Here is a 27,156-nt window from a genome sequence, read left to right as displayed (position 1 = left end):
AGGAGCCCGACTTCTGGCCTCCTCTTCAGAGAAGCAGAGAAGTGATTCCCTGGTACCACAGTACCTCCAGGGAGGGACTGTGTCTGTCTCTCTTTTCTTCTTCTTTTCCCGCCTCGGTGTATGCTTGATGGGAGAGGTGGGGTTAAAATTTATGGTACCTGCTGCTTCCTTCCCCCCCAGAAAGGGCCCGAGCCTTCATTCGCAGATTTATCTGTTACTTTTAATGATCACATTTAACATAACCGTCATACATAAAGCAGGAAGTTATTTTTAGGTACATACATGCATCCAAATGCCAGACGTTCCGTAACGAAGTGCTCGGCCCCGGTCTTCTCTCGTGCCCGTTCCCCGCATCCATCTGCTGGCTCTGATAGCATGTGCTAAGTCACCTTTGGCTGCTCACTCACCTTCTTCGCCACGTGTGATCTGCTGTGGTGCCCCGGCTGTTTCTTGCTTTAGGTTATTTCTAACTTGCTTGGTCTTCTGGCAGTGTATCTAGCGTGGTCTATGAATAGGTCTGGGCTATAGTGATTTCCTCTTTACAAATCTCTAACCATTAGTCAGATTTCTTTCAACTGCTGGGTAAATGCTTCAGGCACAACCATCCTCTGTGCATCTCTTGAACTGTTTTATTAGAAGCGCATCTACCCACGTAACCACCATTGGCTTACTGCTCTCTCTGTGTCTTCATCTGAACTCTGGAGTGTCTTGTCCCCTGCTCTCCTTGTGCGAAGACCTGGGACGCATTGCCGTTCTCGAACACTGAGTAAAATGAACATGCCCGTGTTAGGACAGGCTTCTGGGAAGCCAGGCCGCTGCAGAAATGTGTCCCGAGCCAGGGTTTCATTTGGGGACTCAGTCAAAATGCCAGTACATGTCACAGTAAACGGTGCCTCTGTCTGCCCCTTCCAGTGTTCAGCGTGGACTGCAGCACTGTGGAGTGCCCCTCCGTTCAGCAGGCCGTGTGCCCCCTGGATAGCTACGAAACTCAAGTCAGACTCACAGCGGACGGTTGCTGCACGCTGCCAACAAGGTCGGTCTGTCCTCAGTTTATGAGCTTCCTCCTGTCTTGTGTGTTAGCATCCTGGGAGGCACAGTTTCAAGCATGCAGTTTGTCTTCCCCAACAATTAGGGAAACCCGGTCTTCTCCCGTTTCTGCGGAGAGATCACTGAACTGTTACCGCAACTTGGTATTTACCTGTGTGGTTCCTCGGATCCAAGCCAGGTGTTACCAGGTGCAGTCACGAATCCTCACAGATCCTTCATGCCGGGGTGCTGTGCATTTCTGCAGGCCGGGAACTGTCCAGGCAAACATGCCCCTCAGGAGGTAGCCAGGGAGGCAGGGAGGTGTCCATCCATAGCTGGCATGTCATTTGATCCTCTGCAGTGAATCTTACAGGAGCTTGACCATTGTGACCAATAGGATGAAACCCTGCATCCTGGAGTTCTCCCCCCCCCCCCCCCGCCCCCGCCAGGATTCTTCACATTTGTAATCATATCTACCAGACCTATTGCTTGCAGAGGCAAAGAGGAGTCTATGTTTTTGCAATACTTTATGGAGTAACAAACACATCTTTCTTTGGCTTGATGGGGAGGAAGAGGAGCTGGCATTCTAGTTGTAGCAGCAAGACATCCACTTAGCCTGTAGGATCGGCTCGTCCCGGAGCATGAAGGGCTGCAGGTCTATTCTGAGGGGCTTCCTAGCACCACCGTAGAGCTGGCCCTTGGGCTTGGCTTTTGGGAAGACCCTGCCTGGAAACAGGGGGCTTACATCCTGCTTCTCCTTCTAAGACGCTCCCTCTCCCTCTGCCAGACCTTCCCCAGGCCACTAAGACGTCATTTAGACTAAGTCAGCTCATTCCTTTCAACTTCCGCTCTACGTTTACTGTCCAGACACTGCCTCCTTTCACTCCGTCTCCCTCAGTCCCCGTGCCAGGCACTTAGCACCTGTGTTTGTTGCATGAATACTTGTGATTATGCATCTGGGAATATCTCGGGTCCATAGTGAAGGTAAGTACCCGTTATTTGTCCGTAACTGGAGTAGACTGTTCTGACAATTACTTCTTTCTTCTTTCTTGTCTTAAAATACGTGACACCGCCTCACCTTTGTCCTGTCCGAGACTCTGAAATTCTCTCCGACATATTTGACATGACTTCTCTGTTTTTTCACACTGTATCATAAAACAGATACAAAGGCTTCTGTGAAGATAACGTAATAGTGGCACAGCCCCTTCTTATGCCACTGCGATAGGAGAATTTGCGTGCAGATGCTTGGAAAGGGGAGAAGTTATCGTGCAAACATAGGGTATTACTAATCAATAAAGGAAGAGAGTGGAGCATCGCTGAAAGCCACAGATGTCCCTTCAAGGTCTTTATGAAAAGGAAGGTGGCATGGTATATTAGAGAACCCAGTTAATCAGAACAAAGCCAGTCGTTAGTGAACAAGTCCTTCGGTGAGGAAAAGGGACAGCTCTCCCTCACTGTGATCAGGGTGGTGTAGGACCAACCATCTGCGCGTAGGAGACACGCCAGGGGCTGAGTGGGTAGAAGCTACGGGAAGACTTCTTTAATCTCAGTTGAAGAAGAAACGTTTTCTCACAGCTAATGATGTGCTGTAATGAGTTGGGCTGCTTCCTGAGAGGTAGACAGAGCTCCCTGGAGCTGGAGACGTTTCTTTCTGTCTGGATGGCCACCGGCCAGGAATGCTTAGAAGAAATGGGATGTTGGAAAGGAGCTTCAGCTAGATGCCGTCCGTCTTTCTCTCCAAGCTTCCGTGAGTCTGGTAAACATAAACCTTAGGATGATGATTATTGTAGGGATGTGATTTTTGACTTTGCATTTGGAACTGAGGCGTGGTCAGTGAAAGGTGCCTCTGATGAAGGAATGGGGGACATGGAGAAGGAAGTCATTCAGGGCCCCACTGTAAATTATTTGCAGGGAAGGGGTATGTTCTCACAGCTCTTTAGTTTCCTGTGCTTTAGGTAGTCGGTGACCCCTGCTCACCTCCCCCCCACCCCCTTCTCCACACGCATCCTGTGTTCCCATCTGACACGGCCCCTCCCCGGGCGCTCTCATGCTCCCTGCCTTTTGCGTTTGCACTTGACTCCTCTCCCCCTTCGACAGCTTTCACTCCTCCTTCGGGATTGCAGTTTCCTCTCTTCAAAGTGTTTTTAGTCTTCAGCCCCTAACGGATGACTTAGGTGTTCCTCCTCTGCTCCCTTTTAACTTAATTCCCGTGCGTCACTTTATTATAGCACTTTAATAATACATAACATCATTGATTCTTTTTGTCAGTTTTTTTCCCACTCTGTGTGATTCTCAAGGGAAGAGAATATTTTAGAGCCTCTAGTACCTGAAATAAGATTTGATGTATGAATGAATGAATGAATGAATGAATTCATTATTTTTTTAAATATATTTTTTATTGATATTTTACAGAGAGAGGAAGGGAGAGGGATAGAGAGCTAGAAACATCGATGAGAGAGAAACATCAATCAGCTGCCTCCTGCTCACCTCCCACTGGGGATGTGCCCGCAACCAAGGTACATGCCCTTGACCGGAATCGAACCCGGGACCCTTCAGTCCGCAGGCCGACGCTCTATCCACTGAGCCAAACCGGTTTCGGCTGAATGAATGAATTTATTGATGAATGAATGAATGAACGAACGAACGAACAAATGTGCCCACTCTTAGGCATAATGACTTACATGTTGAGGAAGAGGAAAATTATCTTCCTGCCTTGGCTCACTTTAAAACCCTTGCAGTTTTTCCCCAACCCCCTTCTTAATGGCCCAGTTCTCAATACTTTATAAACCATCCATTCCAAACACCAAGCTCACCTTTCAAAGCACAGGGTTCCTTTATCTCTCCCTTCCACCTTTCCTAATATTGTTCATCCTGTAGGACTCCAATTAAATCCCACTTTACCCACAAAGGTCTTCATTCTTCAGCCAACTCCCGCCCCACCCCGTAGGAACTCCCAAAATAGACCTTCCCGTGTTGCAGTTCATCATATACTTCCTTGCATTGTTCTTGGTGTTACATGCATTAAGTCTTGTCTCACCAACAAAAGGATGTTTCTAAGGTCAGAAATTGTGTCTTTCTTTTCCTCTGTGCATGCAATAAATACTGAATAATTGCTAAGTACAGATTATGTTCAGACTGTGGCTTAACCTAGTTTAGCATATTACGTAGGTTCACTCCTTACTAGGGAGGACAATAGACAAGTCATACCTTGACAAGAGAATAAAAACCCAAACAATCATGTGGAAATGGAAATAGAAAGAAGAGAGCCTAGTAGGTAGTAATAGTGGTAGTATTTTAAGAGAAAAAAACAAACACCAAAAACGACGTAACTTTGTTCCTATGTATGAACCATGTTCAAAATTCGCTCTCATAAGCATGTAAAATCCTATTATGATTGTTTGACTTTTACCAGCATAATTGGAAAGAGCATTGTTAAGAACTTAGAGCAGGGGTGGGCAAACTTTTTGACTCGAGGGCCACAATGGGTTCTTAAACTGGACCGGAGGGCCGGAACAAAAGCATGGATGGAGTGTTTGTGTGAACTAATATAAATTCAAAGTAAAGGAGCGGAGGGGAGAGCAAGAGAACCAGATAGAACAGCCGGATCCGGCCCACGGCCGTAGTTTGCCCACGGCTGATTTAGAGTCATCTTAGATAACACTGATTATGTAGAGAATTCAGAGGGGCAGTTAGGACAAAGTCAGATGAAATGTCGAAGTTTGGCAGTAGAGACTCATCTTAGGTGAAAGTAACCACCCTTTTGTAAGGATTTATTATGCCTTCCATAGACTACAAAAGGAATCTGTAGGCTTTCTCCCACCTTATCTTAAAAAATAATCCTCTCCCTCCTTCATTTCCATCCGAATGGAATTGCCATTCCCAGGGAGATTATATCACCTGTTCAGGCCCCTCGCTGCCCTGTTTCGGGGTGAGTCCTCGCTCAATTTGCTAATTTTAGAGTTTTCTGTTTTCCGTTCAGTCATTCAGTTATTCATTCATTCATGAAGTGAGCCTTCACACATGACACACACTGACCTCTAGATGTGCTTTTCACACGTGGGTATCCCCTTCCGTGTCTATCCCTGACCACTCTGGTTTTCCCCCCTCCCTCTGCCCTTTCTAAGCACAGGTTATGCCTTCGTTCCTTGCTGCATCTCTTCTTTTTCTTGATGGCCCATCATCCTGTGTTTCCTTCTTTTGCGGTGTTCTTGTGTGATATAATTAGCTTTTAACCATTTTTAGTCCTTCCCTCCCTCGGCTTGGTTTAGGTTTCCAGGCCCCCTGCCAATTCTTTCCATCCTTTTCTCTTCTCTTGGCACTGGACTGTGATGGGAGCTCGGTGGCAGAGGGAGGGAGTGCGCTGGGCCTCACATTGGGCCTAAGCACTGCATGATGACAAGAAGGAGAAATGGGACTGTCCACGTGGCTCATGGCACTTTATAGTCTTCGGAAAGCCTTTTGTATGTGTGCGTGCCAACACCTCCATGCTCAAGGAAACTTACAGCCCAGACAGGGTAGTCACTCTGATCCCAATGGCATCTTTGCAGAGAAGGAAAAACAAAAAATTCTGTAAGCACGTAGGTAGCAGTACCAAAGACAGCTTACCTGTGCACTGTGCCCTGCTGTTTACAAAGCATTCACTTTGGTTATTCTAATTCTCTTGTCATCTGGCTCCATGAGGAACTTATGGACGTGAAAACAGGTTGAGAAATACGTGACCTGTGCAAAATCACAAATGTTCTCTGGTACAAGGGACAGAGCAGGCCCAAGTCTTGAGCCCAGGTTCTTTGATTCAAAGGCCTGTGCTCTCTCTGCAGCTTTTTTGATGATAATGTGTGTGTGTGTGCGTGTGTTAAGTCAAGGAACTATATCAATGAATATGAATTCAGATCTCATCAACATACTTATATATATCAGCATAGTATACATTAACACAATATATGTATGCTTCAGTTACTCATTGCTGTGTAACAAGCCACCCCCAAATGTAATAGCTTAAAGCAACAATGATTTATTATTTCTCACGACTGTGTGACCTGGGTGGTTCTTCTATAGTCAGCTGACAGGTCCTCATCTGAGGCTGGGAGGTCTGAGATGATGTCACTCACGTGTCTGGGAACTCAGCTGGGATGGCTGGGAGGCCTCGTTACCTGAAGGCAGAATTGAGAGGAAATAGCAAAGCCTTAAGAGACCTCTTCCAAGTCACACAGCACCACCCCCACCACTTTCTGTTGGTCAAAGCAAGTCACCAGGAGAGCCCCGATTCCAAGAGCAGACAATAGGTCCCACAGGAGAAAGACAAAGAATTTGTGGCCATTTTTAACCTTCCATGGCATACATTTAGTCATGTAGGTGCTCGTTCCATTTCATTTTCTAGTTGTGGAAAGTGGAGGGCTGCAGATATGTGACCCTTCCCCAAGGTGAACGTCCTTCTGGCCCTGGGGCTCCGGTCCTCGGGTGTCCTTCAAGCAACCTGGTCGTTAAGCTCCTTTCCCTGCCTTTCTGGGTCTCTCTTCCCGTGCCCATCAGCAGTTCACCTGGGAGCAGACATGCTGGATGAGCCTCGGAGCACCACCTCAGCTTTAGGCATCATTTAGTAACTCCTCTCCTTCAGGAATGGACCACTCTCATCACCTGAAGGAAATGCCACAACACCTGCCTAATGAAACCAAGTCAATTCCAAAACAAACCCACAATGAAACCTTTTAAGGGTGTTGCATGGAAATTCTCCTCTGTAGTGGTTGATTCAGTAATGGTTGTCTGAGGGAAATGGACCCACCAGATTGGTAGAGGGTAGACCCAGCCTGGACTGTACACCTGGGCGTCCCATGTTCTCCTGTGCCAACCAGCCCTGCCCTCAGCCCCACGGGGCTATTCCTCAAGAGAGCGCCCAGGTCGCAGTTTTTTTCTCTACACTCCTCACTCTTCGCTATCTCCAGTGTGTGTGCCCGATTTTACAGAATCTTCCCTGGACCTCTGTAACTTTCACCAGTCTTTGTAGATAAGGCTTCCAGGGTAGACATTAACTAGTTAAAAATCTAGACAGTATTACCTCTCTACATTATTCACTTTCCCTGTAACTCAAATGAGGTTTTTAGTATCCTGTGCATTTTGATTTGTTACATAACTATTTTTATATTTTTATTAAGATGAATGAGGGTAATATGTTACTGACAGTCACCCTTTCTAAATTTATTTTAATTAGATTTGTCCCAAACTTTTTGTTCTGAAACATTCTGTTATCAATTTCTGTCTGTAAATAGGCATTTCTTAAAAGTTATGGAGAAAAACCCAACCGGATTGTTTGGTGGTGGAAATAAGTCATTGTTTATAGTGTTCAAACTTAAAATAGGGTTTCTCCTGCTCGAGCCCGGCTCCCAAGCTCCTTCCTGGCTCTGGCCTCTCGGACTAAAATGTCCCGTTCTCTTTCAGAACCTGTATCCACAACAGTTACATCTCTTGCTTTCTGAGACACACACTCTTCCCCCTTCACCAGGGGCAGGTTGTATTTTATTTTTAAATCAAGATAGGGAAACATGTTAAACGTTTTCTTAGTCCAGCCCTAGCCGGTTTGGCTCAGTGGCTAGAGCGTCAACCTGTGGACTGAAGGGTCCCAGGTTCGATTCCGGTCAAGGGCACATGCCCGGGTTGCGGGCTCCATCTCTAGTGTGGGGCATGCAGGAGGCAGCCAATTAATGATTCCCTCTCATCACATTTCTATCTTTCTCTCCCTCTCCCTTTCTCTCTGAAATCAATAAAAATATGTTTTAAAAAAATAAAAGAATTAGTCCAAAAGAATTAAAGATTTTCTGTGATAATGTTAGATAAATGTTGACTGCTGTGTGACTTTGCAGTGGAAATGTAGTCAAGCCTGAATCATAGCGCTTACACGGGCGCTCACACACACACTCTTCCCCCTCCACCAGGGGGCAGGTTGCATGGCTCTCCCATTTCAGAGATGGATCCTCACCTGCGGAAGGGCCCTGCCTGGTGAGTGGCAGAGCCAGGCTGTCCGTCAGCCCGAGTTCCTCCCCAGCCCCACTCAGAAGGCTTACCAGTCCATGTCCTCTACTTTGTTGTTGTCCTCTGTGAGCGAAGTACACGTGAACAAACTGTCCAGTGGCTGAAGAATCCTCCACATCACGTGGCACCGTGCAGAGAGCACCTGGCTGATGCTGAGCACTAAAATCCAGGCCCCTTTCTGCATGAACTTGGACACGCCTCTCAGTTCCTCTGGGACTGCTTTCTTATCTGTGAGAGAAGGGAGGAGAGGTGGGATTTGATGATCGCAAAAGTAACTTCGACCTTTACATTCGTTGACTTTCCCAAACCCTTTAGTAGGGGAGGAACCCATGCCGCTGGCAACAGAAGACTCCTGGGAAAGGAAGGGGAAGGAAAGTTTTAGAAAATCCCAGTGTCTCACAGATAATGGGGAAATACATGATTTGCAGAGTGAGAGGAAGGGGAGAAAGTCCAAATGAAGTCATGAAAGAATTGTGGTTCCTTTTTTTTTTTTTTTTCTTTTTTTCATTTTTTCACTAAGAAACCTTAGAAAGGGCAAAATGAAATAAACTATTGGACTAACGAGTTAAACCACAGTCATCAGCGCTGGTTGAATTGTAGAGCTGGGTGATAATCCAATAAAATAGATTGCCTGTTATGGTTTTCAAATATACCTATAATTAGATAGTTCCTTATATAGCAGGTGCAGAGGCGATTTGACCAAAGGCTGGATTCACGTGATAAGGCTTTACTCTCAGAAACTGCTTTCTGACAGAAAGTGGCTGTCCCTGCCGTCGGCCTGCCCTGGTGGGCGTGCTCAGGGGAGGGTGATGTGTAGCATTCTCATACCTCCACACTTTGATTGGCATGAACTACATGCTGTGCTTGGGGCTCCCGGACCCACCTGGGTGCTTGCTTCTTCCAGCTGTACTTTCCCTGAGATTCTGTCTTTGTCTCTCTTCCCTGTGACTCCTCTTCATCCAGCTCTTCCCTGTTCTTCTTGGAGTGTTCTGTATTTCACACTAACTTATACACAAACACATTGACACACACAGCATTGCCTTCGGGGAAGAGTTTTAGATTCTTTGTTCCTAACTTTGATTGGACCATCACTTTCTTTTTCTCTTAAGATAAAAAGCAATCTGCTGAATTAAGTTCCATGTTTTTGTTTAAGCCTCAGTTTTATTTCTCTCTTACAAGACATTCACTTTCGAAGTCAATTTCCAACTCATACCCTGTCATCTTTCATAATAGCTCCAAACTCGGTAGGTCCAGGGAGTGAAGTAAGATAAAAGGAAGGATGCCAACCCCAGTGTAGCTGGGATAGGTCAGATATACAGGCCATAACCAGAGCAACAGGGAGGAACTCGCCTTCTCTGTAACATGCACAAGTTCATACTGCTGCTTCACGTGGAAAATCGAGGATGCTTCATTCCCATTCCTTGGTCCTGGTTTCTTGGTGCGATACCGTGTTTTGATGATGGAATCTTAGCAGATTGCTTAGTACGCTGCTTCTTGGGAAGGATACAGATATTTCAGAAAGGAGCTTTCAGGGGTTCCAGAATTCACAGCCTGAGGTTGACTCATACCGGATGAAGCCAGCGGAATGGAATCTTTGGCAGATCATCTCTTCCCTTCAGAAGTGCTTGAGTTGAATCGGAATGAATCTAACCTCAAAGCTACAGTGAGTGAAAACAGGGCGCAGATTGGAAAGGGCTCCGTTAAATGGCAACGACTCACGGGGGAGCTCATGGAAGACGGAGAACACGGGGCTTGGTGTGGGGTTCGGCGATGAATAAGACGGCCCAGGCTGGAAGGAACTCAACAGCTTAAACAGATAGCACCTCAGCCAGTTCAAAACAGCTTCAGACCTTTGGAAGGTCATAAGAAGAGAACACACACCAACTGAGGAGTCTGCCCTCAAGAAAATTAATGGACTGGCTTTGTACCAAATAATAAAACCTGAATTTAAGAAAAAGCCATAAAGTAATAATGCCAGCTTTAAGTCCAAAGTCAGAAACCAAGGACCTAAAAAAAAAAAAGAAAGAAAACAGAATAGCTCATGATAATTTTTCATATCTTTCCCTATTTGCTTATACTTTTAAATCTTAGAATCACACAGTTCCTATCGTACTGAGAACTGGGTGGATTTTCTTATTCCTCTGCTCCAGTAACGTCTGAGTCATCCATTGCTTCTGAGTAATAGTCATGGGGGGACAGTGTCAAGAGTGCTTTCACTTTGTTTGCTAACCTACTTACACTTGGGTGGTTGAGCTTCCCAGAGCTCCTCAGTCAGCTCTTATCTCCAGATCCTGGGCCCATCATTCTGCTGTTTGAAGCCTCTAGGAGTGTGCTGGGGGGTTGAAGATTACACAGGAACATGGACACATTAGCCCAACCAGGCACATAGGTGGGTGATCCGGAGGGTGGCTTGGAACTGACAGTTGTTTTTTTTGTCATAGCACTGGGAGCACGCCCTAGTTCTTTGAGATGGTATTAAGCTCTTTAGATCATGAGGTAATATATACTGTAGACCCATATGTTTTCAATATCATGTTAGGTGATTAAATTGCTTGTATAATACCTACTTGAATAGCCAGTGGAAATTGGCCCTAGAGATGCATTTTCAAAAGGACATTATCAAACCTTATAATTAATTATCATGTTCATCTATTCCCAAAACTTTGTCTCAAAGAAGATGGCACTCAATAATAGTTTTCATTTCCTGTGTTTAAAGATCAGTCTGTTGGTAGGCAAATTCCTCTCATGTAGTTCACTTTTTTTGGTGGTTTCCGTTCATTTGGATAATTTATCCAGCTGCTGTTAAGGGGATACGTAACATTATACAATATGTAAAGTATGCATTAGCATAGCACGGATTTAAACCATTTCTCTGACTCCTGACATGCTATCATGGTAGCGTTCTCTCTGTTTTTAAACACATGCTGGGGGGAAAGTTTGGAAATGTATTCGAAGCCCTTCTTTCTCAACTAAGAAAAGAACATCTATTCTGTTGCCCTCTGTCACAGTAATTTTTGGCCCAAAAGAGCAAGTCATCTCATAACTAAAAAAGCCAGAGTCTATATTAAACTCCGATGTTTTTAAAACAAAATAGTTGTAGGAATTCCATGTTGTTGTTGGACGTGTCCCCAGATGGAGGAAACTATGCTTTCCTAGAAGTAGAGCCCTTGCCCACTGGAGATGAACTGTCTCCGTGCAGAGACGTTAATCTGTCAGTAATTTGCTTCATATGTGGAAGCCCTGCGCTTCCTTCCCACTCGCCTGAGACCTGTGTTTCACCGTGGTTTGACCAGGGTATAGTGTATAGTTTTATTTTATACGGTTTCAGTCCTGAAACAGCTCAGGGCTCTCCCTCTGGTGGCTTACAGTTTGGTCTGAATGGGCCTGGCCGTCACTAGAGTCTAAGTACGTGGCCCTCTGACTGTCGCTGAAAGACAGCCACTCAACTGTGAATTCCATTACACTTGCGGTAAACTTGGAAAGCAGACTCCACCGCATGGACCCTATGAACCCTGCCCACCTCCATTGATGTTATCATCCTCATGACACAGGCCACCAGAACCACGGTACCAGGCAGCTCCACAAAAGCGTATTGTGAAGTTGTCCACATCCCAAATCAGCAAACCTAAAATGTTAAAATCCTCCTCCTCTGGAAATGCCCAACGCACCCCCAAATTCCATAGCATGTGTTTCACTCTTCATTTGCACCTTTACGTTGGGTGGGAGTGACAGGGCTCCGCCTCGTGGTGTAGACACGGTGTGCAGAGGGCTTCGGGTTCTGTTCGCTCAGTAGATACGTAACCGCTTAACTGGGACCCTAGAGGTTGAGACAGCTAGTTTCTCTAGGACTTCATGCTCAGTTAGTCCAGTGTATCAGACAGACAGCTGCCTTTTAAACAACCTCTTCCTGACTTTGCCCTTATTTGGAAAGGAAAGAAGTTGTGTCTCATGGCTCTCGTGATGACGTGATCAAGTGCTTTGATTTCCATAGCGAGACCATGGTTTCTTGAAGACTCTTCTGACACTTCCTAAGACATTAGATTGTGTAGGTTTTTTTGTTTTTTGTTTTTTGTTTTTATATAGTTTATTGATTTTTTACAGAGAGGAAGGGAGAAGGATAGAAAGTTAGAAACATCGATGGGAGAGAAACATCGATCAGCTGCCTCCTGCACACCTCCCACCGGAATCAAACCCGGGACCCTTTAGTCCGCAGGCCGACGCTCTATCCACTGAGCCAAACCAGTTACGGCGATTGTGTAGTTTTTGATGGTAAGGATGCACTTTATATAATGCCTAACCCAGGTAAATAATATGTGCTTTTCACTACATTTATTAGACAGTTCACCTGTGGCAAGTCCTAACATCAGGATCCCACAGTGGTTTTGATGTGTCCAGGGAACAAATATTTGAGTGTTTATCTTGTGCCAGGCATTGTGCTACCTGCTGGGACTCGGATGTTGTCACCAATGCGAAGGAGCCTGCAGTCTAAAGGGAAGGCGAGCATGAATAAATCACTAGCATTTAAGCTGCCACATGCTTGAGCAGTAGAAGTGTGCGAAAGAGAAAAGTAAGCTCACAGAGCAAAGAGATCTTAATTCCCTTTCAGAAAACTGTCAGTTTTGACTTTTGAACTGAATCTTTAAGAATGAGTCAGAGTCCGGCAGATGGAGAAAGAGGAAAGGGCATTCTAGGCTATTGGCGTCATTGGTTTTTAAACTTTTAATATGTTTTGCAACTTAAAACATTCTAATCCCACCTATCTTTATGATTCAAGAAGAATGAAATTCATGACAATTGTTTTCTCCTCAGATGACCTCCTCTTTGCAAGACTGCATCCCTTGATTAAGATGTTTTCCATTAAAGATGCTTCTCAGTGTGATATGCAGGATCCCTTAGTACCCATCCCTGGCCAGCCTCTCTAGCCACGTCCCCTGCAGGCCCCTCTACAAGGTCCCCCAGTCCCCTTCCCAACATAATATGCTCCTGGTGGGCTGAACTATTTGCTCCAATCTAAGCACACTGCAGCCTTTCTTGTTTCTGTACATTTGACTAGGTTTTTCCCTCTTCCCAGAATGTCCTCCCCTCCACCCCCACGCCTCCCCACCTGATGGACACTTCGCAGTCTGTGGCCCTCCCACTGCCGGCCACGGGTACACACAGCATCAGCTGTCTGTCTTTGGGCCTCTGGTCAGAAAAGGCATCCTGGAGAAGTGATCCTTGGGGGTGAGTGGAGGTTTGCCATGGACCTGAGGAGCTTCAGTGTTGAGGACGTAGGACAGCTATTGCTGGGCGTGTGCTCCTCCCCAGCAGCCCTCAGCCGCACAGAGGAGGAGGTCCTTGGTTTGAATCGCAGTTTGCAATCGGCAGCCTTGGGACTGTATTTGACCCCTAGACATGTTTCCTTTTGCCTATTTTTGGGGGTGGGGTGGGGCATCTTTAGATTACTCATCAACATTGAAAAACTGGGAGGCTTCACGTAAAAACCTGGCTTCCCTGGAGCATTTGGAAGGTATAGCAACACGTCCCCTGTCGTTCCTATGCGGAAGGAGTAGCGATGCCCCCTCGGAGCAGGGGCCCTCTTGAGTCATCTGGAGTTGCTCTGCGTTCCAGGATTCCCGCCCAGCTCCTGCAGACTTCAGGTTTGCCGCCTCCGGGCTTAACTAACCTGGGGTTGGGGTCAAGGGACCAGATGCAAATGCAGGTTAAAGGGGCAGGACATCTAAAGACATCATGAGGATGGTGGTTCAGGTCAGCCCCAGGGATTTGGGGCTGTCTCAATAAGGAGGTACACTCTGGACGAGGCCCAGACTGAGGAGAAAAGGGAAGGAGAGGTGCTGTGAGGGTGATGAGTCAGTGTGGGGGAGCATACATATGAGAGAATTGGGTGAGCCATTGTGATCAGCGAGTAGGATGTTTCACTTGAGAGAGTTCAGAGTGTTGTGGCCATTGGCGTGAGCGGCTGAAGGGGAGCGGGAGCCAGAGTCACTGGATTCCAAAAATTGGGTGAGGTCAGGGTGATGAAAATGCCTTTCCCACATAGACATGAAGCCTTCCAGCTTAGAATTACATGAAATAGCTAGCAGGCGTTGAATGCTTCTGTGTCCGAGGTGCTTTGCATGTATCCGTTTACTTCATCTACATAGCAATCCTAGGACATATTTTAATGAGCTTGGTTTTTACATGTGGTACAGTTGAGGCTTAGGGAGAGGATGTAATTTGCCCAAGGCCATATGGCTCCTCAGTGGCCAGAACTCAAGTCTAAGGCTGATGTGAGAGTGCTTTCTCTGGAAACCCCTCTCCCCCTCCCCCCCATAGGCAATGGGTAGGAGGCAACACCCCGAAGGGAGAGCTTGGCTGACAGGAGAGCAACCACATGGGACTGCTAGCCAGAGGCCAGCTTGGAGAACGTCCACCTCCCGTCAGCCAGGTGAACAAGTAAGTGGCGGGGGAGCGGGAGGCAGTTTGCAGTCTCCCTAGAGGTGCTGCAAGGAAACAGCGTCTTCAGGGCGAACCAGGTGATGAGTAGGAGAGGGTTGAGGGGTGCCCTGTGTGGCGGTGATGTTCAGGTGTTGAGAGGTTGTCCACACAGGAAAGATCGGGAAGGCAGAGAAGGCGGCGTGGAAGGGCGAGGCCCGGAAGCAGAGCAGGACTCTGGGCTGCACTTTCCCTCGGGGATAGGAGGCCAGCGGGTCCTCACTCCGCACTGATGACAGGGATGAGAGGCCTGGGGCCTGACAGCCCCGTGCACCCAAGTGGACACGTGCCTAAAGCAGCCGTTTCAGCCCTGCCCGGCCCAGCAGGCTCTGGAGGAGCGTTAGCAGCCCCGGCAGCAGCGCTTGGCTCAGGCTTTCATGGACGCGTCGTCCTGAGGTCAGGGTGGTGTTTTCCACCGGCCCTGGGAAGGGGTGGGATAGTCCACATCCCACGTTCCCCCACTTGTGATTATGTGTTCCACACCTCCCTGAGGGGAAGGCAGGACCTGTGTGGCCCCAGCCGCCCTGCAGTTTAGTGCCCTCCTACACGTCCACACTCAGCGAATGGGTACAAAATAATCACCCGCTCACACGCTAGCGAACCCCACGTTCCAAAGCAAGCATATCTCGTGCAGCTGGCAATCCTGGCTCCGAACGGAGAACGCTGTATGTTGCTCTGTTAAAACTTACTCTCCACATCCAAACCCACTCCTCCTCCTTCCCAGAGTGCACCATGCCAGTTTCCCCTCCTTTTTCTGACTGGCTTTCCTGCGTCTCTCCCCTGCCCCCTCTCCACCCTCTGAGGCCCTCTGGCCCACCACAGCCTAAGGAAGGAAAGGCCGAGAGCCCATTGCTGGGTCTGGGTCGTTAACAGGTGGTTGGGCTGAATGGAGTGTGGTTCAGGAAGCCCACCGTGTCCCGTTTTCCTTTCCACGGGGCCCTGGGGTCCCTCTCCAGCCGTGTTTCTGTGCCTCTGGTTTTCCTGCCACCAGGATTGAGTCCTTGGGAGCGTCCCCAGCTCTCTTCCCCAGCCGGTCACATCCAGGCGGCCGGGCAGCGTGTGCAGCGTGTCATCGCTTTCTCATCGCCACATCCATGACCCTGGGGCGTGGTTCTAGAAGATAATTTTATAAATCCTACAGGAACCACGTGGGCTTGCAACTTCCATTCTCCTACAGTTTATACCACTTTTGCTTTTAACTTAGCACCTTAGCATAAGTTTCCTGAGCCACATCCTAACCTGGAGCGGGGAGTCATAATCACCGACCCCTTGACACAGCTAGGAAGAGGAGAGCGTTGTTATTATTACTAATGCCAGGAAACACAAAGGAACACTTTACCTAATAGCCCTCATTTATACCTCCGCTGTAGTGGAGCACATCCTCCAACCCCCCCTCCCCACTCCCCGCCTGCTCCCCGGGAAAAAAATATAACACCCCAAAATTCAGAGTGGTTTTGCTGATGACTCTGAAAGGAAAGTGAAGAATGCACCATTTCTGCCTGAGTGGGCGAAATGCAAGGAGATCATCTAGGAATTAGCTTGAGAAAAGGGGAAGGAGGTTTGTGACGTAGAGAGTAGTAAATCTCTCCCGGGGAGACATGAGAAAAAGTATAACCCTAAGAAACGTCCATGGGGAGGAATACAGTTTTCCATATGGTAGTTTGAGCCTCGGGTGGGAAACCCATTCTTTCTGGATGTTTTCTTGGCAGCCTCTTTTTAAAAACAATACATTCCTGAAAGAGTTAATAAATGTAATGGGTAGAGAGTACATTAGATTTAATTAAAGTTGGAGCTACTTTTTACAGAATAGGAATGTTCTATGTGTCATTGTACTTTCCATTCCTGATAGTTATTTCATTAATATACCGTGTGGAATCCTAGTAGTACAAGTACTTTGCCCTTTTAACTCTGTGTTTATCCTTGTTTCCTGACTGAAAGGAGACCTAACCTCCCACGTATGAAGAGTGGTTTTGATTTATAGGCAGTGGTTCTCCCCTTTTGAAGGGCTCAGGCACTCCGTTCAGACATGGGAGAAAGCCAGCGTTGGGAGGCATCGTTTACAGAGGACCCCACAGAGTCGTTTTTTCTCCAGATAAGGGCAGGGATTTGGATGTGCTTGGGGAACGTGAGGAGTCTGATGGTTTGCTGCTTCCAGATTCCCTCCTCTACCCAAGGAGTTAACTGTAGGGGATGTTAGAATAACACTTTACTATCAGCTCTGCACGGCGCCCCCCACGAGGGCACATTCCAGGGTGCCCCTGCGCTTTGCTGAATGGCATGGGAGTAGCAGAGGACTCTTCTGCCCCACGGCCCCTCCGGCAGTTCCCTACAGTTTACTGTCCTCTACGGTTTCTCTAGTCCTTCTGGCAAAACAAACTATTGATTCTTCTACTTAGTAATGAAGCCCTAACTTGGTTATGAAGACAGCCTAGCGATACGAGACAATATGCGGGACATATTGCTTCTTCTCCTGCATAGCTCGGTCTTCCTTCATAGGAAAGGAAAAAGAGTAGCGGATGTCTAAGTGTGTAAGTATACTTTCCCATCTCCTCCCACCCCCCCCCCAAAAAAAAAAAAAGACCAAGAAAGCTTCAAAGAGAAGGCCTGTCCTGAGCTGGGTGTGAAGGCCGAGGTTCTTGCTGCCAGGAGACCAGCATGGGGCATGAGGCTGTGGTCTGCTCCAGGGACGGGGTGCAGGCAGTAAGTAGGCAGGGATGGGCCAGAAACGGACTGTGGCAGTGATGGGAATGGGGTTGGCAATAAGAGAACCATGGGATTTTATAGTTAGACGAAAGCTCATTGTGGTCCAACCATCTCGTTTTATGGCTGAGGACACAGAGCATCCCAGAGTTTAAGTGGCTTGCTAGTGGTCACCCGTGTTCGGGGTGGGGGTGGGGGGAGGCGATTGTGTTGGATAATAAATTCAGTCGTTCTTTTCTTCATTGCACCTGATTCGCAGGAAGGAGTCTTTATTGTAAACGATTGAGAGCAAATGCTCCAAATCATCATCTCGTTAAGATGTTCAAACTAGTTGACCTTGGCCTTTTCCAGTGGAAAGTGCACATTAAGCTATGGTGACCGAGAGCCTGCACCGGCAAGGAGTCAGTTTCTCAGAAAGTTGGTCCCAGATTCCAGCGGGATCCCCTGGAGAGCTTGTTATACAGGCAGATTCTGGAGCCCTGGCCCCCACTTGCAGAAGAACAGTCTTTGTGTTTGGCACTCTGCTGTCCGCGTTCCAGACCAATTCCATAGTCTTTCCCTCCACCTACTAGCTCGCGATCTAAAACTGATAAAAATAAAAACTATAAAACCAATGCATGGTCTAATCTCTGACTTACCATGAAAAGATACTCATTCCAGATTATTGTTTGGATGCCTGTATCATTCATTGTTTTCCTTTACATGACAAATAAAGATGTGTCCCCGGCACTAGGGGAATTCACGGGAGAAAAAGTAGGACTTTGATGTTGTGGGATGAGCAGGTACACTCCAAGAGTTCAGTACCCCGGGGTACGTCTGAAGGTCAGAGGAGGGAAAGTTAAGCCTGGCCACTCATTGATCAGAGATGGCCTTGTAGAATACGAAGTCATAAGTTGTGTGGACTTCACCGGGGCGAAGAAGAGGCCGGGATTTTAGGCGTGTGGACATCTGAGCTGTGGCACAGGGTGATACGGGGCAGGGGTGGGTAGATGGAGTGAATGGCATGCTGCCATTGTGTTCAGCTGTGGGGCATAAGGAGGAACCCGTGGAATCTGGAAGCTGAAAGATGAGAGTCTGGACTAGAAGCACCTTGTAAGCTGTGCCAGGACCCTGGCCTCTGGCCTGCCTGGGACTCTGCGGACCAGGGAGCAAACAAGAAGCATAAGTGTGCATTGCCTCTCAGGAACCTCCTAAGGAAGGGAGTGCCCTCTAGGGGCCGATGACTTCTGAGTGCTGTTCATCATTGTTCCGGGGCACTCACATGCCCAGTGAGCTGAATCCATGACCTGTTTGAGGGAGAAAAAGACAGCTTAACCAATCCACCTGGCTGCAGCTGTGATTACATTATGCAAACATTTATTGATATGCTACCTTGATTGATCATTATCTTAATACTGAGGTTAACGTTAGAGGCTTGATTTTTCTGGCAGATTGCAAATACAGTTTGCTTCTTGTTTAAAAGCCATCAGTGCATATATTGTATGAGTCTATTTATAGGAACTGCCCAGAATAGGCCAATCCATAGAGACAGAACATAGACCAGTGTGTGCCAGGGGCTGGTGAGGCTGAGTGGAGAGTCCAGGGTTTCTTCTCGAGGTGATAGAAATGGTCTGAAATTAGGTAGTGATGATGGTTGCCCAACCCTGTGAATATAATCCACCGAATTAACACACTTAAAAGGGGTGAATTTTATGCTATGTGAGTTTCATCTCAATGCTGTTATTTAAATTTTTTTATTTTTGTAGTTTTATTTATAATTTGAGCTCTCGGCACTTCTGCTTCAAGGTATCATGCCTGGCGTACTTTTTTTTTAGTTCACAATATAGAAATCTCACTGCTTTCCTTCTCACTTTCTTTTGTTTTGTTTAGTTAATATTGCCCCCCGTTTACTCATCTCCTGTTCTGTTTCATCATTAAAAAGTATTTCTTTAACGAATCTACATGGTAGATCCAAAGAGAGCTTGTGGGAAGACGAATGTGTAGTCGCCACAAAACAGCGGGAGGAGGGCCTTGGAAAAGGATGGAGTTATTTGAGGCTGGCCTGGAAAAACAGATGGGATCTAGACAGACAGCTGGAGAGGAGGGGGTGGGGAGAGTGGGACTGGGTGGGCGGTGCAGCCAGGGCTGGTTTGGAGAATAAAAGTGTGGCTGTAGCATAAGGAAAATGAAGAGAAATCCTGGGAGAGAGAGATTGGGGAAACCTATGTGAGCCTGAGGGTGTTTGAATGCAAAGCTGAGAAGTTGACCAGTCAAGTGAGGAGTAATTGAAGGTTTTTGACTACGAAGTACAGGCGCTGAGCCGTAGGATGGATATGGCATAGTTTGGGGAAAGGAGAGATTTGGGTGAGTGGGGACCAAGTTAGAGCCTAGACTTTGAGGGGGAGGGAGGGTTTCAAACGTGAAGGGTAAGGGGTGACATCAGTTTACTAAGTGTCTCTCTTCCTCGAGTTAGTCTGCTGTCCCTCCCACTAATCCACGTTTTCTCCATCCCCTTGCTTGCTCTTTATTCAGGCATTGGGATAAAAGTTAGGAGGAAGATAGGGGGGAGGGGAGAAGGGTGGTGCAAAAAAAAAAAAAAAGAATAAAAATGAAGAGAAAAGTTGGTGAGGAAAAGGTATAGTTTGCAGGCTTCGGTTCTGTAATTCAGCGTTTCCTTTTCATGACTTGATAGAAAAAAATCTAGTCTCTTCTAGTGGAAAACACAGGACAGGAGGTCTTCTTTACTTTCATCTGGAAAAGGGAAGCATGCCTACCTCCAGTGCTGGTAAACCGGAGAATCTGGGATAATTACAGCCTTTTAAAGAGTACATTGGACTCACCTAATTTGTAGACATAATAAATTTCCTTGGCAGATGAGGGTCCTGGTGGCGTCCCCCATTTGTTACCTGACAGAGTGAGTGAGGACATAAGGTAACTCATGTCCGCTGCATTCTGAACTATGTGAAATTGCTATTCGACCCTTTTTCGACCTGCAAAAAACTGGCTGTTCCATAAGGTTTCAACCCCAGAGCTAGTTGCTTGATAGTTATCTGCCATAAGTTCAGACTTTTCACCTTTCCTGAAGAATTTTATTAAGGTGCTCTTTAACATCTATAAAGTCTCAAGTTCAGGGGAAGCTGTGAGAAGTCAAAAGAAGGCAACAGGTAGGGAGAGCTTGCCAAGGGAGATGCAGAGAAGGGGACGGTTCCGGGAGGAGGCCAGCAAGCAGAAGCCAGGACATGCAGTCCTTGGCCCTTTCCCATGCAGTCACTCTGGTTTAGAAGCGAAACTTCAGCGAAAGGGTTTCCCTTTTCTCAGTGGGTTCGAGGGCAGTTTTGTGCAGTGTCAGGTCTTCTGAAACATGCTGGTGACACCGGACAACCGAGGTGAGTCTCTAGGAAAACGAGAGATACTTGAATGTTGGGACCTGGATCAAACGTTCAAGGGCAAAGAGAGGACGCAGAGCCACTTAGTCATGGTTCTCAGGTTGGTGTGGTTTCTAATAGCCTGGCAGAGAGACAGGCACATAAGGGCACATACTGTTCAGTAGAAAGGTCTCTGAGGGCTTGAAGGACAACATGTGAAGACACATTTTTTTGGTTGCTTGTCTGCTCTTTGGAGTTTAAATTGGAATGATTAGGCAAGAATGTGAATCCCAGCTGTTCTTGTAGGACTCCTGCATTGTATTCACATCCAGATATTGGGATCTGGGTGGGGCCTCCCAATGATTACAATTTATGTAATCATTTTAATGTAAACAGTGTATTGCTACTGGACTATCGCAGTGCTATGGTTTTGTGCTTAATGCTGCGGTGGCGGGGCACCTAAAAATGAAAGACGAAAGGATAACCCTACTAGGGACTAAAAGCCCAGTTCGTATTGACTCGGTCCAGTAGGTGGTTGTCCTGTAGGAAGACAGATTATACTTCGAGAGCTCCCAGCTCCACTCACAGAAAACAGGCAGACGTTTATTTTAAACCATAAGCAGAAATACCATTGCAGCAAAACCTCAATTATCTAACACCCGCTTCTCCCAGGAATCCAGTGTAGCCGTCACCCCCGCAGAAGAAGCCTGAGATGCCGGCCTTGGTCTTCCACACCTTCCCGGTGGCTTGAATGGTCTCTGATGCGGATTTTAACTTCCATTTGTTTCCTTTTAGTTCTGCAGTTCACTAGTAATGCAGTTAAACCTCTGGACCTGATACTGAGGTTCTCGTGGACTCCAGGAATATTTTAATTTATTAAAGATCCCAAGAACGATAGATGAGCAATGTAATCACTTACCTAAGAAGGGGGTAAACCAGAGTTCATGAATGTGCTCCTAAGCCCTCCCTGCTGGCAACGTTACCTTAGCCTCTTGCCCCCACCGTAGGGAAACACCCACACACTTCCTGTAAGGTATCTCCTCTGAGGAGATCTTCCTTTCACTGCCGTCTACTTCGGAACCCCCTTAGCCATCCTCTCCATCCTCTGACCGCACTTGCGCCCCCCGGAGATTCTAGGGCCGGGCTCCCTGCTCCTCCCCGGTATCACGTTTGCATCCTGACACCCTGCTGCTGTGCGCCTCTCCTTCCTGCCTCCCGTTTCATTCTCTCAGACCAGCAGGCGGTGGGCCACGGTCCTTTCTCCTCTGGTTTTTACCTGCCGCTGTTCTCCTGTGTGTAGGCCAGTCTCACAGCAAGCGTTGACGTTGTGGTTGCGAGCCCGCAGAGCTAGCTTCAGGCCCTCGAGCACCTCATTCGTGCAAGTAGTGAGGAAGGCACACACAGCATGGAAGACCCCAGATTAAGACTGTCCTCTTCCAGCCCTAACTGGTTTTGCTTAGTGGATGGAGCGTCTGCCTACTGACTGAAGGGTCCCAGGTTCGATTCCTTTCAAGGGCATGTACCTTGGTTGCAGGCACATCCCCAGTATGTGCAGGAGACAGCTGATTGATGTTTCTAACTCTCTATCCCTCTCCCTTCCTCTCTGTAAAAAATCAATAAGATATTTATTAAAAAAAAAAAAAAAGACTGTCCTCTTCCAAATAGCATCACAAAGCCCCCTTACAGAAGCTCAGGCCCTTCATCTAGAAAGAGGGGCTCAGCCTCCCGTGATAGTCTGTTCGACACAATTACAAATTAATTAGTGTGTTGAGGGTGCTACTAGACAAACAGAAAAGAAAAAGAAGAAAAGAAAAAAGTCTGGAAAGCAATAACTTAATAGTTGAAAGGAGAGCCAGAAAAATCTCTGGAAAATACCTTCAGGTCAGCAACAGAGCAGCAGTCTGGCACTGGGGAGCCTGCCTCAGTGGTGACTGAGCGGCCTCAGTGATTTGTGGGGTAACGTAATGCATGCCCATAACAATGGCCCCGAGTCCTCAGCAAGATGTTATGCTCAATACGGTCTCGTTAAATAAGAAACGAAGTCATGCATTTATTTGGGAACATTTCTGTCAAATGGTAAACATTTAAAATCTGGGTGTATGTTATGTAGATGAGCCTTAGTTCTGTGGAATGCAAATTACGTTGGAGCCCCTCCCGCCTCCCCAGTGACACCTGATACACAGGAACAGGGTCATCCCGTGGAGTTCGCTGGCCACAGCCACTTTGTGGTCTCCCCACTTCTGTGTTGTTGTTTATTCATGGGGTTTTCCTTCCCTTTTCTTTGGTTTCAGATGCGAGTGTCTCTCTGGCTTATGTGGTTTCCCCGTGTGTGAGGTGGGATCCGTTCCCCGCATAGTCTCCCGTGGCGATGGGACTCCTGGAAAGTGCTGTGATGTCTTTGAATGTGTTAATGGTACGTGGGGTCTCTTGTTCTCAGAGCGTGGACATTGGTGCCGGAGGAGGAGGGAGGGTTCCATCCAGCCGGTTCTGCCTTTTATCGGGCAGGGGATATACACAGGGACTTGATGACAGACACTCCCTCCCAAAGGAGGTTTGGTTATGGTCCCAGCCGAGCGGTAAGGGACACTAGGGAATGAATCATCATCCCAGCCACCCGAAAGAGAATTTTGGAAATGTAACAGCAAATGGTGTGGAGCTGTCATACTCTGCAGTTTCAGGAGCACGGCAATTTTAGGATTTAAACAAAAAAAAGAAGGAGAAGATCATAGAACCTGTGATGATATTGCTCCTGTCATCCTCCCCTCCTCTCCTGGCCGCCAGGAGGCAATGGATGGAACTGACACCCGGGGGAGCTGCCGCAGTTTGAAACAGGAAAGACATTGTTCCCCCAGGCTCACATTTTTCTGCTCAGAGAGGACATCTCTGACCGGTGCGTGGTCACTGGCATTGGCCTGCTTTCCGTTCGAGTCCTGTGGCCCAGAAATAGGGTTCTCCGGTCACCGGATTCCTTCAAATAGAATCCACCTCTCCCTTTCACCTTGCGTGAGAGGGTTCGGTGTTTGGGGACAGGGCGTCCATTGAACTTAGATGCTGGAAGAAAGGAGAACCCAACACCAGCCCCTCCATCAGGATTTCCAGAAGAAACACAAAGAGTGAAACTCCAGTGAGACGTCAATAATTGTAGCGCATTGCTTCGTCAGTACCTAGACTCAACAAGGAAAGTGAAGATGGACTGGGACAGAGGCCACGGAATTGCACATACTGACACATACCAACCCCGCCCATAAGAAATCAGCTCCGAAGATTGTCCGCCCTCCTCCCAAGCCTCCCCTCCCCCACAAGAAAGGTTTCGGGACAATTGAGTCCTGTTCCCTTGCGCCCTGTAGTTTTTCTGTCCAGTGGTCACATGGTGTTTTGTTTTGCTTTGAAGAAATACTTGCAAGATGGCTTTGTGGTTAAAAGAGAACATAGACAGGAACCAAATGACCTCAGTTTCCACATCTGTAAAATGGAATGAACGACCATACATTGAGGTTTTACACGTGAAGCACTTGGAATTGTCCCTCAAGAGCAAGCAGTCTTGTTATGTTGTATTCCTACCTCCTGTTCACATCCACAGACACTGTCCTGGACATTCCAGGGACTAGAGAAGGTGGGGTGAGCTTCCTGACCTAAAGACCTTATAAATCATGACCTCACGTGCAGAAAAGGTCCCATGTGCCTCCATCCCTCTCTTCTCGATGCTTCTCCATAGCCATACAGTCATGCAGCCAGGAGTAGTGTCTGCTGAACACCAGCAAATGGCCCAGCAGACTCGTTTTCTCTGGTACCACTGCGGTTTAATTGATTGTAGGTGCTTTTCTGTGGATATTTAATTCGTACCATTTGAGATGGAAATAGTAGCTCCTGACCCTGGGCTCCCAGCATCTAAGATGTGCTCACCACCCTGCAAGTGTGGCGTCTGTCTCTCACTCTGGAACCCGAGCTGCCAGAGGGCGGCATCTGTCCTTGCAGTCTGTCCTCGCATCTGGGCTACTAGCACACCGTCTGCCTCACGCAGGGCACCCGGGTTTAGTTGGGTGGGTGCGTGAGTGATCTGACTCAGACCATCTTAGTTCTCTCTACAGGGGGCTGCTTTAATGCCAGCCCACAGCGGGGTTCGTTTGTGGGGGTCCTCCATCTTCTGCCGTACACTTTAAGCTTAAGTCATTTGTCCCCTGGCAGTACTAGCTCTGGTACACAGTTCGCTGTTGAGGCCCCTGAGTGGCCTTGCTTCTTGGATGTAGGAACCCAAGCCTTGTGCCTTTCTTCTCTGGAAGTGGACGTCACATCTCGCTCCGATATGACGTGACTCGGACAGCTAGTGGCCACACCCCCACCTCAGTGACCTGGGCTCACCTCCAGGGCCTGCCCTGTGTAGAGCCTCACTTTTTATAGGGCTCTGAGTTCAGGAACAGGCCGTGCCATCTGCCAGGAGAAGATGTTGAGACGACAAAGCACAGTCACAGTGTTTCCAGGCACGCTCTTCCTTGCCATCATAAGCTTGTTGGGTGATCTTCGTCTTTCCTCTTGTCCTGCTATCAGTGTCTCTGTTGCTCCAGTAATCATTCATTTGTAGATGAGAGTAGGAACTATAATACTGTGAAGAGTCATAGTCCGGCTGAATATTGTTTAAGGACATTCTTTCTCAAAATCTGTCTTTGACTTCTTTAGACATATATAAGCACATTACACACACCTGCCTTGCACACACACAACATACACATAAACACACATACTCGTATGTGTATGGATGTTTATTTGCCACCTTGTGCCCCGGGAAACTCTGACTGTTGTTATAAGTTTACCAGTAAAGGATATTGCATATCAAAGATTCATTATCATCACCTAGAAAAGCAGAGGTCTATTGTGTGAGTGTGTGTGTGTGTGCGTGTGTGTGTGTGTGTGTGTGTGTGTGTAAAGCCTTGTTTATCCACAAAGGATTTGAGGCAACTTTACAATGAGAATAGGTACAATAACGTGGTGGTAAAATATGAGTGAAAAAAGAGAATCGGAGCCACAGGTTAGTGCATAAAGGCTGAAAGTGGAAGGCAAAAAGATAGAGCCCGCAAGTAAGCAGGCCGTGAGCACCCTACCTGTCCAGCTGCTGGAGTTCAACGCCAGGCAGGCTCCCGACCTCCGGCTGCCGCAGTGAAAAGGGAGATGGAGTCGGGCCCACGGGGCAGGGCCACGCTCTCCTCCTATGGAAACTGGAGAAGATGCAGTCGGTGGTGTGCTCTGTGACTCTAACACCAGTGCGGAGACCGGTTTCCTGTGGCTGCGCTTCTCAATAAAAAGCAAAAGCAAACTAGGAAAATGCAGCTCAGGGAAAGCAGTTCTCAGAGATCATTTGGACACACAGCTGGAACCTAGATGCCTGTGGCATCGTCTCTCGACTTTGATATTTCCCCGGCACGGTGGAGTAGGCGTGGCACAGGCCCAGCTCCGAGGGCGGCGGGTGACCTAGTGTAGCAAACGCACATGCAGAAACGGAGGTTATAGGGCTGTGCTCCGTTCCCGAGCTGCCATCCAGATGACTCACGTGCTTACGTTATTTTTTTTGTGTGTGAAAACACAAGGTGACAAAACGGTCACAGAGAATTCAAGAGCTCCTAAGCTTCGAAAACACTCGCCCGGACGAATAGATGGGACAGAACATCCTCTGTAAACATCACCTCCCGTTGCGGTTTGGTTTGTTTTGGTTTGGTTTTGGCGGAAGGCTGGGAGGGTTGCCAGCCAGATAGCGACAGGTTGCGACTGCTCTTCTCGGACGAGGGCCGAAGGCAGGACGCGCGGGGTGTTGGTGAGCGAGAGCCCTGTTGTTTAGAAACCAGAGGAGCAGATGGTGTGCTTGAGCCGCGTTTGTGTAAACGTAGAAGTCATCAAAATCATCACCTACAGGATGGTTTTCATAGCCGGGGTGGAGCAACCCCAGACATCCTTCAAAAACCGGTTCTGGGTCCGCTCCAGCCCACAAACAAGGGCAGGGCCACGCTCTCCTCCTATGGAAACTGGAGAAGATGCAGTCGGTGGTGTGCTCATCGCCCGTCACCTGGCTGAGTGACAGCCTTCCTCTCGGAGGGGTATGTGCTCTCAATTCTGTCCCGGGGCACCCTGTTGTCCCACCCTGGCCCACCTCTGTCTTCCCGGGGGGCATTAGGATTGGAAATCTCAGGGGCCCAATGTGAAATACCATTTGGTGCCTGAGATATGACCAGTGGTCCACGGTGCACGACAACAATCTAAATAAAACAGAACATTTTGTTTTGAGAGTCATCGCTAATCCCTGACTCTTCCGGCCTCAGAAACAACCACGTAAAACGGAGCCATCACAGGAGAACCTTACCCAGTCAGCGTGACCCGCCTGTAAAATTTTGGCCTAGAAAACTCCGACCTGAAGTCTGTTAATAAGAAAATTAGTGCAGAAACATCTACTGAGAATCCATCGTCTGTATAGCAATAATGCTCAGTAATGTTTCTGGGCACACACTGTTTTCTTCCGAGTAATGGAAAGCATATGGCATTTTGAGAGAACATAGTCGACCTCATATGCATGTATTGAGCGCCCAGCCTGTTCCTGGGGCCTTAT

General features: G+C 47.7%; 1 protein-coding gene across 5 annotated transcripts in view; it reads left to right on the top strand.

The window, feature by feature from the left end:
• Positions 1-27,156, top strand: part of CRIM1 (cysteine rich transmembrane BMP regulator 1) — a 181,504-nt gene that overhangs the window by 80,954 nt on the left and 73,394 nt on the right. For 4 of the 5 annotated variants that reach the window (XM_080686661.1, XM_080686658.1, XM_080686660.1 and 1 more), the window contains 2 exons: positions 913-1,033; positions 22,859-22,980. The exons of the other annotated variant lie outside the window; for it this stretch is intronic. In XM_080686661.1, coding sequence (XP_080542787.1) covers positions 913-1,033; positions 22,859-22,980 — 243 coding nt within the window. The remainder of the gene's footprint in view (positions 1-912; positions 1,034-22,858; positions 22,981-27,156) is intronic. 5 annotated transcript variants of the gene reach the window in all.

This window comes from Plecotus auritus (genome assembly GCF_963455305.1).
Source record: "Plecotus auritus genome assembly, chromosome: 8".
In the NCBI taxonomy this organism is placed as follows: domain Eukaryota; kingdom Metazoa; phylum Chordata; class Mammalia; order Chiroptera; family Vespertilionidae; genus Plecotus; species Plecotus auritus.
This window is presented reverse-complemented; position numbering and strand designations above follow the sequence as displayed.